The 14421-nt window shown below is 36.4% G+C and overlaps 1 protein-coding gene across 4 annotated transcripts in view; it reads left to right on the top strand.

Moving 5' to 3' along the window:
• The window catches only part of kalrna (kalirin RhoGEF kinase a), a 221492-nt gene that overhangs the window by 105631 nt on the left and 101440 nt on the right, over positions 1-14421 (top strand). For all 4 annotated transcript variants that reach the window (XM_065293264.1, XM_065293263.1, XM_065293262.1 and 1 more), the window contains exons 7-10: positions 607-798; positions 882-1013; positions 3954-4184; positions 12389-12511. In XM_065293264.1, the coding sequence (XP_065149336.1) occupies positions 607-798; positions 882-1013; positions 3954-4184; positions 12389-12511 (678 nt within the window). The remainder of the gene's footprint in view (positions 1-606; positions 799-881; positions 1014-3953; positions 4185-12388; positions 12512-14421) is intronic.

The raw sequence follows: 14421 nt of genomic DNA, 5'->3' as shown, positions 1-14421 counted from the left end.
CCCGGACTCCGCCCACCTGCCATACTTATGACCGGAAGTGAAGAGAGATCGTTTTGAGGAGGGGAGGAGATTTGCACTTTTGATTAAAGATTATAAGCACACACACATTTTTTAAATATAATGAAGCTCACAGATAAGTCATTTGTGAATAATACCACAATATTAAAAATATATATATAGTTTTTCATTTCAATTTCATTGCGACTTTAAGTTTAGACCCAAAGTGATCGACTGTGTCTGATTCTCGAACATTATTTGGTAAATCATTCCAGAGCTTAGGGGCTAAGTAGGACCACTTAAATGATGGGTGAACCTGCCACTGCTGTCACTATAGTCGAGCTAGGTATTCATGGTTTCAGCAACCAGCTACCTCAGCTTCACCCATGTCCCGCCTCTTTACCAATTTTTTGTTATTGGTATAAATTTTTAAACATTGTTGTCTTCTATTTTTTTGCTGTTGTTTGGTGAGGGGGTTTTGGCATTAAAAAACCTTATTCATGGTGCAATTACAGTAACACCCCTTCTTACACCCTGTAGCCCAATACTCACTTCAAAAAATGTTTCTCTTGGTCTAGTCACATTGCTTTCTGATCTCTTGTTTTGCAGAATGCTTATGTGAACATAAACCGCATTATGTCGGTGGCCTCGCGACTTTCAGAGGCGGGTCACTACGCCTCTCAGCAGATCAAACAGATCAGCACCCAACTGGACCAGGAGTGGAAGAGTTTTGCTGCCGCCCTTGATGAACGCAGCACTATTCTCGCCATGTCTGCTGTATTTCATCAGAAATCTGAACAGGTATTCCAGACTGTAATCTGTAACTGTAGATCTTGAACTGAGTGGATATCTAATGGTCTGTCTCTTTCTCTGTGTGTGTTTAGTTTTTGTCTGGTGTGGAAGCGTGGTGTAAGATGTGCAGTGAAGGTGGGTTGCCATCAGCGATGCAGGATCTGGAACTGGCCATTCACCATCATCAGACGCTCTATGAACAGGTCACACAAGCCTATACAGAAGTAAGAAAAGAGGTTCTGTGCCTTTTCATTCAGCTGAGACTCTCACACTTTAGTCAGATTGCTTGGTTTGAACCTAAACCCTGGGTATAAATCAAATCCAAAATGCCAAAAGGGACATAATTGGTTGATAAAAATAGGATACAAGCTCCAACTCTACATCAGACCCGGCGCCAGACACAAATTCACGGACGGGCATTTCATTTTATCAGGGGGGGCACAAATGAGAACCTCGCTGCAATGCATAATATCATTAATTATGAATTAAATGGGCAAAAAAAGCGAAAAAAGAACTAACATACCTCTCCATTCACGCAATACAATGGAGGAGTCGTAAAGATTGGACCTAGCCTACTAAACAAATAAAAACACGTCGCAGGGCTCTCTTGTCCGCTTTATATCAGAGACAAGTGGAAAGAGAATTTTATTTGCCCAACCGGACAAGTAGCCTAGCCAGATTAAAAACGTCAATAACAATCACCAAAACACGATAATGATTCTGCATCATTTAGTCTCAATGGCAACCGAAAGTGCATAATGTAATAACGCTAAGTTAAACAAATAAGCACAGCAAACACAAAGTGTGTTAACAAAGTGGGTTAAACATACTGCGGTAAAAAAATGTGGAGTTTTAATAACATGATACAGTTAAGCAGCATCACATCACGGTTGAAAATGTGACAGATTTCATGACAGTTCACTAAACTAGTAATTAATATTAACCCACTTACAATTTAGACACAATGTTGACTGTTTTTGTTGTTTCAGCAGTGAAAATAGTTGAAAGATAACAGCAGAACCATAACGTGTCAGTCTTACTGCAAATCGTGTCTTAACGTAAGCTGTGGCGGGCTTAGCAAACAACCAAACATTTCCGCGCTCACTATCGACAAACCAATGAAATACATTTCAAATATGTCTTTTTTAAAATCAGACAAAACACATTTTTATTTTTATTCAGGATTTATATTTATACAAAACAATAACTTTCAATAACAGTAGCCTATTGATAAAAAAGGTGTAAACAAGCAAGGACTGGCTGGTGGGACATGGAGCTGGTGAACATGTGAAGGGACACCGCAGTTTCGTCCAGGGCGGGCACTAGTGACTCACAGGGTGGGCCTGGCCCCACAAAGCCCGCCCATGGCGCCGGGACTGCTCTACATTGACCCTAAACCTAATTCTGTGATCTGATTGGTTAATTGAAATGTTGTTTCCAGTACACTGTCAGACAAAGAAGCTGTCACTGGAAGGTTGCCCTTTAAAAAGGTCATAATATGTGACATCTAGCTACAGACATGTACATTTGAATGTTTATGAAAGCGTGCTGCTGCCCCGTATCTGTTCTGATGCAGATCTGCAGTGTTGTTTAAACCAAAATCAGCGAAGCAGCTTTAATTAAGCTGAAGACACAACAGGAAAACAATGTTATTGTGTTATTGTACCACTTACTTCACAGATCCCCACCCCTGATAGTCAGACTCTTTTCAGAAACCAGATTGCATATTTATTTCACTGATTCCAAGCCTTTCAGCCATGGCAGTATATAAAGATCTGGAAATCATTGTCTGTGGTCCGATCATGTGTAAAACATGAGACGATTCACTGAACTAAATGAGATGATTCAATTAACTGCTAATTAGAATGAATATCTCAAACTGTTTTTTTGAGTTTGTCATAGAAATGTGATTTAAGGTTGAATTGATGTTGAAAATGTGCTGTAGAAAGAGATTCGGATCCTATCACATTTTTATAAACCCAAAACTGTTTTGTAACTAAATTAGGCAACATTGTGAACATTTCAACGATTGTATGTCCATTGTCTGGTGGTGCAAAAAATACATTCTTGTACAGGGCAAATACTTAAATAATGTTTTTTTTTAAAAGGTCCCGTTCTTTCTGTGTTTTAGAAGTTTTGATTGTGTTTAAAGTATGCAATATAACATGTGTTCATGTTTCACGTGTAAAAAAAGCGGTATTTTTCACACAATTGACTTATCTGTATAGCGCTGTTTTCACTGTCCTCAAAACAGGCTGATGTCTTCCTTGTTCTATGAAGTCCCTCCTTTAGAAATACGTATCGAGTTCTGATTGTGTAGTTTGTTTAGTGTGTTGTGATCTGATAGCAGCTTAGCTTGCTGTTAGCTTAGCTGGCGACTGACATATTCCTGTGGGCGGAGTTTAGTCAAAAACTGTTTTATTGACATCATTAATGCAGGAAGTAGAGTGCTGTAGTACAAACCGGCCATTCGCTGTAGGCTTTGAAAGGCAAATTCTGTTAAAGAAAATACAGTGAACTTTGAGCTTTGTCATTATTATTAATGCTCTAACAGCAACATTACACACTAACTAAAGTTTGTAAAATGATATCAGGAAGAGCGTGACCTTTAATGCAGATAATCACATTTCAATAATAGACTAAAATCTTGATCTTGGACAGCATTTTGATATCTTGGACACTTGGTCATATCCAAAAGTCTCTAGAATGAGAATATCCCTGCAAATGTTATTAGCAGCCAGGCTGTGATTTATATTTTTCTATTAAAAACATAGCTGTTTGCTTTATATGTCCCATGACAATTTCTTGTTTATACAGCGATAAAAAGCTGAGCCAGTGAAAGCACTTAATTGAACTTTTAAATATTGTTTTCTTGTGTATGTGTGTGCCAGCGTAATCTAATGGAAATTCATAGGTATTTTACAAGGTGGCTAATTCGTATTTATTCCTACCACACTCGGATGTTTTTGTACAATTTGCTTTTGCGTCTGTGACGTTGGGGTTAGGAACGGGGTTTATTATTGCTTTTTTAAGATAATTGTACATTTTGTAGAATTAACTTTGTATAATTTCATACGAATTAGCCAACTCATAAAATATGTACAAATTCAGGCTGGTGTGTGCTGTTTTAGGATGTAAATGATGCGTATAATCTCTTTTCCCAGGTGAGTCAGGACGGTAAAGCTCTGCTGGATGTTCTTCAGAGGCCGTTGAGTCCCGGTAACTCCGAGTCTCTGACCGCCACAGCCAACTACTCTAAAGCCGTACACTGTATCCTGGACGTGGTCCATGAGGTTCTGCACCATCAGAGACGTCTGGAGAGCATCTGGCAGCATCGCAAAGTGCGTCTGCATCAGAGACTGCAGCTCTGCGTGTTTCAGCAGGACGTCCAGCAGGTAAATGAATGCTCACATATGTTGACATGTTCTCTAAGGAGTGTGGACACACTGACTGACTGGATCTGTTCCAAGATTTTAGCTATTTACAGCAATATACTGTATTAACTTACTGTGTACTTTTTAATAATCTTCCAGATCGTAAAATATTTTTTTTTATAAAAGAGGTATGTCTTATGAATGTACAGCGGCCATATTTAAATATATATTCCAGATATACATGCCTGGGCTTTACCAGATTGATTGCATGCGGATGTCTATGCTCATCTACGCATGTATCAGTTTTCAGGGATTTCTTCTTTCATGTAAATGTGCTGTAATTCATCCATAATTTAAGTGGAGATTGTTGAATGAGGAGACTTGTTAACAGTTGACTATAAATTTGGATGTGGACAGTTTTCCACACAGCATGGTTTTTCTCGAGTGCTGGATCTGTGCCCAGAGGAGCAGTTAATATCTCACCATTAGCCTCTTTCAGAGGGCCTGTGGCAGCTTTGGGACTTTATTCAGCTCAGGGTTTATCAGGCCGGGTTCAGCTTTGCAGAACGGCCAACAGGGCAAGCCAAATCAAGATCTGAACCAGAACCAATGAACTAAAGAGCATCAAGCGCAGACAGAGGCCAAATTCAGGCCAGCAGCATAGCAGAGAACAGCATGGATGAATCTTAAGAAACATGCATTTACTGTAAAGCTCAGCTCTCATCACAAACAGCAGAAAACTGATACTGCTCTGACACACTTCATGCATTTTTAAAAATACGATAGAAAACATTTCTAAATCATGCATAGAAAATTGTATTACAGTGAATATTTTGTATTTTAAAATCTGTAATTAATAAAAAAAAAAGATTACATCATAGATGTTTGTAATAAAGCTAATTTCTGCATCGATAGTGTAACCAAGTAGAACTGCAAAAATTAATGTTTCACAAACACTTCCATGTTTAAAAGTGGTTTGTGTCCTGATGCTTTAACCCTCTGGGGTCCAACCATTTTGGGACACTCTCAGAGGTTCTGACATGCTCTTACATTTGGTCTTTTTTCAGTTGCTTTAAAACATAATAATGGCAAGTGTCTCATACCACTGTGTTCAGCACAAACTGGGCTAAAATATTATATGAGCTACATGTATGTACATGTTTGTATTTTTGAGAGAAAAAGGTTTATGCGTGGTTTTTAAAAAAGTAAAATTTTTAAGTCACTGATATAAGTTCACAAAACCCATACTAAACATGGTTTAAGAAGACTTTCCTAAACATAATCTAGTAGTCTAGAGTTTTTTCTTTAAAATGATGTGAAAATCATCCTGCCTACTCATTCACATAAACCAATATATTATTTTAGAAATTGTAAGACACTTTTTGTTTAGTGTGGCCGTATGCGAGAAGGATTGATTGACAGCTAGCAAACAAAGGCTCGCATAATGAGCTGCATAATAATGAGGCAGGAGGGAACTACAGGAAAGAATGTGAGGACAAATGGACATGTTTGTTTGAGGTTTATTAAGAAGTTAACAATATAATCAAAATAGAAATGAAGGTCAGTAGGACATTTTCAATTTATTTGGAAACAAACCCTATTAAAACACTGAACTTGTATAAGAAACTGATAAACAACAGAGCTGTAAACTTCATGTGGCTCATGTTACCATATAACTTTATGTCCAAAGAGTGTGAATATGTTTTTCCACTTCATAGTTTTGTACTGATGAGAGGGATGCAGACCTGTAAGAGGGTTATGAACAGCTGTCATCACAAATTGTCCACAGAAATACCCTTACATACATAACTGATGGGTAAATGATAGCACTACATTCAGATAAACTATTATAAACTAAATTAGTATCTCAAATAAACATCTGCAATGATTAGTTATATAAAAAGCTGTTTTCAGATGACTGTTTTCAGATGCCCATCCCCTTATCGTCTAGCTTCTGTTTTAAACGCGTTTCTGTAAGCGAGTATGAACTTCAAAAACACATCGCAAATGGATGTGCGCGAGCTCGCGTCTCCGTGTAAACAACGCGGAGCTCATAATAAAACAGTGTCGCGTGTAAAGCGCAATGTATGGAATGCGTTGCATGTAAACAATATCATATTACAGCAGATCCCCCAGTGCAGTATTACTCAAAGTTGCCATGAAGGATACGAAAGTGAATAACTGCGTCTAACACTGTACACAGCATGTAACAATGAAATCCGCCATTACGTGATCACGCGCGTAACTTACTCGTTTGTAAACAAGCATGTAAACATGGAATCATATTACAGCACACACTTAAAAGATACAGCAGTGCAGCTGCATTACTCAAAGTTGCCATGAAGGATACGAAAGTGAATAACTCTGTCTAACACTGTAACTTACAGCATGTATCAATGAAATCCGCCATTACGTGAAATCACGCGCCCTCGTTTGTAAACAATGCGAACGTTTTTAAATCCGAAGCGTGCAGTCTGCTAATGTTGCTTATGTAGGCTGAACTGCACAAGCCATAACATATTACATGATAGCAAATATAAATGAAGACAAATGACTTACAGTTTCTTCAGGAATAAGTTATATCCTTCTCCAATGCGTCTTCCATCGTTCCTCTTCTTAGGTAACGTTAAAGATAAACTCTTCTCTTCCTCAATGTCCAAACATAAATGAAGATATTCCTCACGTGTGTGTATAAAGTTTATAATCCAAACATGCGGTAAAGTCTTTAAATCTGATAAAACTTCACGCTTTGTTTATTATTGTTGGAACTGCTGTCTCTTCATTACCATGTCAACAGCCTGAGGGCGTGGCCGCATTAGAGATAATGAGCTCAGCCAGGAAAAACTGTACTCTCTTTACTTCAATGCAGATTATATAAACAGGAAATATTTGTTTTTGATTATAATTAGCTTGTTTAAAAGTAGACATTTCAGGCTTTCTTTGGATATGTGTATTATGTTTGTGTGACGAGTATTCGCGGAGTTTCAACTGATTTTTGTCACGTGTTTTAAGAGACAGCTGGCGGAGACAGAAATGTCTGAATGCGCACCCTGTTTATTTTCTTTATTTGACAAAAACACAAAGATCTCTTGTTATTGTGAATGTGAACTAATTAAAGAGGACCCTTCAGAGTTTCAAATGATGTCAAACACGTAAGTGTTTGATTATTAATGATGGAGTATTTTAAGTTGATTCTGCTATGATAAGGAGAAAACACGTCAAAACGCGTCCCCGCGTTTTTGGACCCCTGGGGGTTAACTCTTTCCCCGCCATTGAATAGTTATCTCGTCAATTAAGAGAAAACATTTGCATAAAAAACGTGTTCCTGCTAATTTAATCACTTAACCCAATTTATGAAAAAAACTGAAAACTTTATTTAAACTCTGTGTATGTTTTGATAATCATTCTGAGTCTGATCTCTAACAAAATCCCTTTTACAAAAATGCAGTTATTTCAGCTTTTTGCTACATTTTTTTTAAAGAAAAATACCCATATTAATAGTTTATAACTTAAGCAGAGAAAAATATAGTTAGGAGACAAGTTTTGTTTGTTTGTTATTGTTTGTTTGAAAGCAGAGGGTCTGTTCTTTCATTTTATATATTTGTATGTTTATATATTTTTAGAAGAACATTTTCCTGGAAGGCATGTTGTGAAGCTTTTCTGAAAATCACAAAAAAATGCTGGTGGGCAACTTTTCAAAAGATGGCTGGCGGGGAATGAGTTAATCACAGCGAAACCAATACACTGATCTAAAAGTCATATCTTCCAACATAAATATTTTGATATATTTTAATCTCCTATTAACCATATAGCAACTCCAGAACCTATATATCCAACAATTATCTTTAATAAGAAAGTCATTCTTTCCTGCACATTATTGAACTTTAAAAAAAACATATCAGAAGATGTGGCATGTTTATTGCTTGTGCAGATCTGTAAAAGTGCAAAGGCATCTGTTTGTGTATCAGCTGAAATTGTTAAATAACTGTGTGTTGAGTGCTTAAAGTTATATCACTGGCTGATTGTCTAAAGCAGGGCTTCTGAATCTGGGGGGATGATTCCCCTTGTGGGACACAAGATGGTGCCGGGGGCTCCTGTTTTAATTAAATAAATGTATCATAAATGTTGTGTAATTACACCTCAGAGAGCTGCTAACTTAATAATGACAGACGTCTTTTTGGGTGAACTATCCCTGAGTTGAGGGAGGTAGGTGTGATTTCTTAAGAAACCCCCCACCACAAAAAAATGATGTCTTTGTTCAGTCACATTTGTCCGCATTCAACATATGAAAGATCAGAATGAACATCCGTTGTAACATCATTTGTGTTTCAGAGGGAACTTGAAGTTGGAAAAACATAAGGGAAAACAAATTTCATTTTCAACTATTTCTTTGACTGTAACATCTGCTGAACACAAACAGTATACTGTATGTTCATGTGTGTGGGAGGTTTGTTTATTTGCCCTGAATAGCTCAACCTGCTCATTACCTGTATTTAACTACACACTTGAAGATATTTATATCTCACCCTCCATAACTCAAGAATTACAAACAGTTCAGGATAAAGCCAACTAACATCACCAAATATGGGCAATAATAACAACCTGTCTCAAGAAAAACATTCAGAATGTTGATATTGCATCATAATCGATGATCTTGGTTTATCGGTGCCGTATGTTTGTGTCTGAAATGTTTGTCATATCCTAACAGAGCCACCTGGTGACAGTTTGGAAGGTAATATTTAACTCGACCAATCACGAGTGATCAAGTGTCATGTATCAAATTTGTGGCAGATGCTTTAGACCATTGGTTCCCAAACTTTTCGTCGTGTGTCACCTCCCCTTGTTAGTGTGCTTCATGACACAAAACAATCTCAAACTTAGAATTTGAATGAAACAAAACATGTTAAATGATAAAATATGCTGGTTAGTTGTTTCGAAAAGTTATTTGTTTCAGAGATAGCAACTAACCAAACCAATAAATAAATACAAACCGGGGGCCGGGTTCACAAAACATTCTTAGGAGGAAGCTGCCATTTTATTTCTTAAATTCAAACTTTAAAAAAGTTTAAAATATTTTGTATGTTTTGAAAAGCTTCTTAAGTTCTTATTTTTTCCCTTAGGGATATTCTTAAAAAAACTTTAAAAAAATAAAATAGGTTATAGTGATAATATTAGCTAACATTTTACTTCCTCCATAATACATTCATTGTGAAATTACTAAGGTTAACAGCCTTCATACACTAGCTGGCCTCTGTTACATGGGCAAATTACATCTTCTATAGTCTTAGCCAAGGCTTTAAAATCTGTTCACGGAACCGAAGCGAAAACCAGAAACTTTTGATGTTTTGCAAGGTATAGAAACAAAACCAGAAACTATGTTCCAAACAGAACCGTTTATTTAAAATAATGGTAACCTGTTAATACCGTTATTTTTTTTGTTCTTCAACAAGATTTCTGTGCAATATGAAGTTCACTTCCGGTCATCGTTGACTCATTGGAGAAATGATAAGCTTGCCACCAGCAAGTAGCCTACTCAAGCCCAAGTCTCTTATGCTCAATAATAAGGATAAATAGCTACCAAGTTTCTCAAGATGTTTATTTTTTTTAATACTAATTAGTGGTGTAATGGATCGCAGTTGATCCGTGATCCATACAGATCACGACCCACGGTTCGGCACGCATGCGATACGGGGATTAATACGCTAATTTTAATAGGGTAAAAGTTGATAATTTGCACGTGTTTCAATGGCTTGCAAATGTTAACACTTAAGTGATTTAAAAAAAAATTAACCGCAAAAAGGCACTAAAGTGAGCAATTTTCTGTACGCACATGTAGTTGAATGTGTCCGTTCAAAACTCTAATCAAATGTGATTATCTTTATGCCCTTCAAAGATCAGAACTCTTGATGTATAAACTTGAGAGAGAGACTTGCGCTACTGTGTCTCATACTGTAGTCCATTAAAATACATTTGGCAAATAAAGCACTGAAAAAAAGTAATTTTCACTTTATGTGGAGCGACTGTTTATGCTGCATCTTCTTCCTAAAGCGCCGTTTGGAATTCGTCTTCCATCTGTGTGTGTGCGCGTGTTTAAGTGCACTCAAAAGTGCATACACGGAGAGACGTGTTTCAAAAAGCACGCCAACAATCATTTTGTTCTTGACAGGACACATACAAACAAAATGATCTCGAAATACCACAGTATTCTTTTTCTAATAAAAACATTTGTTTATGGGTCCGTGCTTATCTTAAAGCGACATTAACCTCAATTAACATATGTAGACTAATAATTTAAGTTTAATGTCCTAATGATCAACCTACTTATTTGTATGTCCCACAGCTGACATGGAAAGTTATTAACCGGTTCAGAAACTTGATTTTTTTAGTTCTAGCTGGTTCAGGAACATCAATTTTAAGGTTGAACTGAAAACCGGAAACGTTAAAATACTGTTTCTGTTCGGAACGAACCAATTGAGAAAAAAATCTGGTTCAAAGCCCTGGTTTTAGCACATCACTAGTTTGTAGTATATATTGAGTTAATCATCGCAAGGTGATGGAAGAATACGTGTATATTTACCTCATGAGCAGGGTAGAATAAATCATTTCAAAGCTTCTCATTTTACTCTTAAGACAAACATTTAAGATGTTCTTAAGTAAATTATTTTATCTTAAGAATGTTTTTGTGAATCCGGCCCCGGAAGTACACTTCGGTTCAGCCCGCGACAATGTGTCTGATGAAACCGTCTATACAGGTTTGTAACAAGTTGAGGGAGAGTAAATGATTACAGAATTTTAATTTTTGGGTGAACTATCCCTTTAAGTTTATACATTATTTCAAAAGAGTGTATCTAGAATATTAGCAAGATAATTGAATGTGAATGTACAATAAATATACAAATAAATGTATAAAATTTTTTCTTAGTTACACCACTTGATATTCAACACTTAATATAACAAAAATATAAAATATGGCATTTGTCTTAAACATTTGTCAATAAAAATCTAATCAGATAGTTTTAGTTATTGCATTTGAAACTTATTTTTTCAGTTTTTATTGTCTTGTACATCCAGATGCCTAAAATAGATTTTTAAAAATGTTTTCAATGTTAATGAACAGTATCTAATGTAATATTTCATTTTCCTTGATTATTGACATGATTTAGATTAGCAAATGTAGATATGCATGATTACAAAGCACGATCAATAGTCACGAACATGACTCAGATTACTGAAATAACACATCTTAAAATCAACACAAATTTTTCATTGGCGTATAACCTAATGAGATCATCACAAAGTGTTATATTTAAACACTGTAATTGTGTATGAGACAATAGGAAGCTGCTTTAAGAACACAGTAAATGCTTTAATCAATGAAGCAGGAACATAAACCTATTGACGCAGTTGTTTTTGTGTTTTACAAGCATTGTATCATTCACAAACACGCAAGAGTGGCGGCCAAACCTCACTTACATCTCCTGAAACCAGACGTCAGGAAGTTCATTCAAATAAACACAAGTCAGATGTTTGGAGTTTGTTTCTTTAACAAAACAAAAACACTACCGATTTGTACAAATGTGTACAGTAGTTTACCAACCCTAAACCCAGACTTACACTGCCCCACTAACAGCAACATTTCAAACATTCGCAAAGCATTTGGCTCTAATTTAAGTTATTTATATCTTGCATGTTAACAATTGTACATATTTTTAGAGCCATTTTAAGATAAACAACTGAGTGAAGTTCAATAAAAGGGAAATCTCTGAGCAATAACATTGTATTCATATGCACACACATTAATATACATACAGTAGATGAGCTTGTTCTGTCTGTTTTCATTGTTTCAGCTATTTCTCTTTTCAGTTTTAATGGAGTTAAAGATTGTGTTGTCTGAGATATATTTGTATTCGTCTGAGGATATCGCGGGAGAAATGTAGGTGCTATTTATAAAGCATTGTCCTTAGGGACAGATGGTAAAGTATCTTTGATTTATTTTTGGACAGATGACCAATAATGATGGATTACTCTCTGCACATATTCCTGTGAGAGTAAACATGTAGTCACAGGCAATGAGCATTAGCTTATTTGTGTAGATGTGTACGTGTCTGTGCTTTCTAAACATAGCTGTCTGAATGTCAAATCAATTAAATGGCCAAAGTGAGACATTAGCAGCCTTGACAGATTTCCCTCTATGTTGAGGTGTTTTGTTTGTTTGTGTCTTGCAGGTGATTGACTGGATAGAGAATCATGGAGAGGCTTTCCTCAGTAAACACACAGGCGTGGGGAAATCACTGCACAGAGCCAGAGCTCTACAGAAACGCCATGATGACTTTGAGGAAGTTGCACAGGTGAGACTGCATTTAAAGATGACCCAGACTGGTCTGTTTAATCTGTTCATAAATTATCCAGATCATTCTGATCCAAACCATTGTAATAAAAAGTATTCAAATTAAATAATACACTCACATCCATACAGGGGGGAATTGTTTTTGATTTAAATCCCATTTCCGGCATTATATACGTTTATGGACTATGGTGATACAAAATCCAGGAACTAATTAAGTTAATTATAATGATAAATTCTGCCAAACGTAATAGTAGGATACTAAACTATGTTTAAGAATTTATGTTTTACTTTCTTTATTGTTTAATTAGACTGATCACCAAGACTTGAGAGAATCATTTTATCAAGTCAAAAATGTTAACTATTAATGTTTGTGTGTGAATAGAATTTTAATAATGTGAGACTCAATTTCCAATGATAAACAAACTTGATGATGTGACCATGTTAAGAAAATATTCTAAACATTTAATTTGATAATATTCAGACTGTATTCACTTCTTATCATGTAGCCTACACTTATTCCATATTATCACCAACAAATTCAAATCACCTGGCCCTTCATACAGCAAATAATCAGTGTGCTGCTACTGCTTCTCCGACGTGCGGTTAAAAAAACACATTAGGAATGACTTTGAAAGTGGGAGGACATTAACAAGATTTTGAAAAGTGGGTGGGACAATTATGCCTTTGCATATAGCTAAATGTATGTATGAACCCTGAATGTAAAACCTATACATTTTCAAATAATGCCTGCTATATAACTGGGCTTTCTGAATTGCTTAACTGCATAAATGAAATATAAATACAAGAATGTATATTTTATTTGTATAATCTTGATATTTTAATGCCGGGGCCCCCAACCTTTTTTTCACCACGGACCGGTTTCAGCTTTAAAAAAATTAGCGGACCGTGGGGTGATATTGGGGGGGGGGGGGGGGGGGGGTTGGGGTCGCTGAGTTGCTGTTCAAACGTTCTGAAAATCCTCCTTTTCGAAATGTACGTTTTAAACGGAAGTAAAGATAACAACCATGCATTAGGAAAATTATTAATTGCTTTATTTAGGATATAATATATTTTCTTTAGACGTGTAAAACCATATTTTGGCGGATTGTTTTTTACTTTCATTGTTTTTACTAGTTTGCCTGCCCATTTAGTCTTAATGGAACCTAAACGAACTTGGCTTGCTGATCATTGCGACGTACATTTGCAAATGATTCATAAAGTCATACCTTCCCAATTCTTTGATCGATTGTGTTTTAAAAGTACTGTATGCTCAAACTCTAATGACAGCAATGTGATCGCTGATGCGCTGGTAGAGAGAGAGAGGCGGAGAAAAAGAGAGAGAGCGCGGCTCTGTTCAAAAGTGGAAATGATTGATGTTATTTGAAGTCGGCTCTTACAGTACAAAATACCCGATTAAGCTATTACGTGGCTATTATTCACATTTTTTCGGGACGTTCTTGCCCCGGTTGCAACTTGTCCACGCGACCCGGTGGTTGGGGACCTCTGTTTTAATGGGTTGACTGAGTAATTTAAGGCTAAAATAGTTTTAATTCATAAACCATGAAGCCACACTTCCCCGCTAATCTTAAAGTATTGCAGTACCCTTGTTTGCCGGTAGATGCCCCTGGGCACAAACATGAAGCTCCGCCTATGCCCATAGTTAAATGTAAAGTTGAGTAAAATGAAGTTTGACCATTGCCACCAATCAATTTGTTTGTACTGGGGATGGAGAAATTTTCTATGCCAGTATGATATTTGATTACTTGGTATGACATCTAACGATTCAATGCATACTAATAGTTTTGCTTTTTAAAAGTATTGTTGGAGCAATTCTGTGTATTGGCATGGGTTGGCGCTGTGATCTGCCACTAGTCTTCTTAAGACAGGGGCTAATTACTGCAGGTGTGGCAC

The sequence above is a fragment of the Paramisgurnus dabryanus genome, chromosome 15 (assembly GCF_030506205.2).
Source record: "Paramisgurnus dabryanus chromosome 15, PD_genome_1.1, whole genome shotgun sequence".
Taxonomy (NCBI): domain Eukaryota; kingdom Metazoa; phylum Chordata; class Actinopteri; order Cypriniformes; family Cobitidae; genus Paramisgurnus; species Paramisgurnus dabryanus.
Note: the sequence above shows the minus strand (reverse complement) of the source record. Positions and strands in the feature narration are given on the sequence as shown.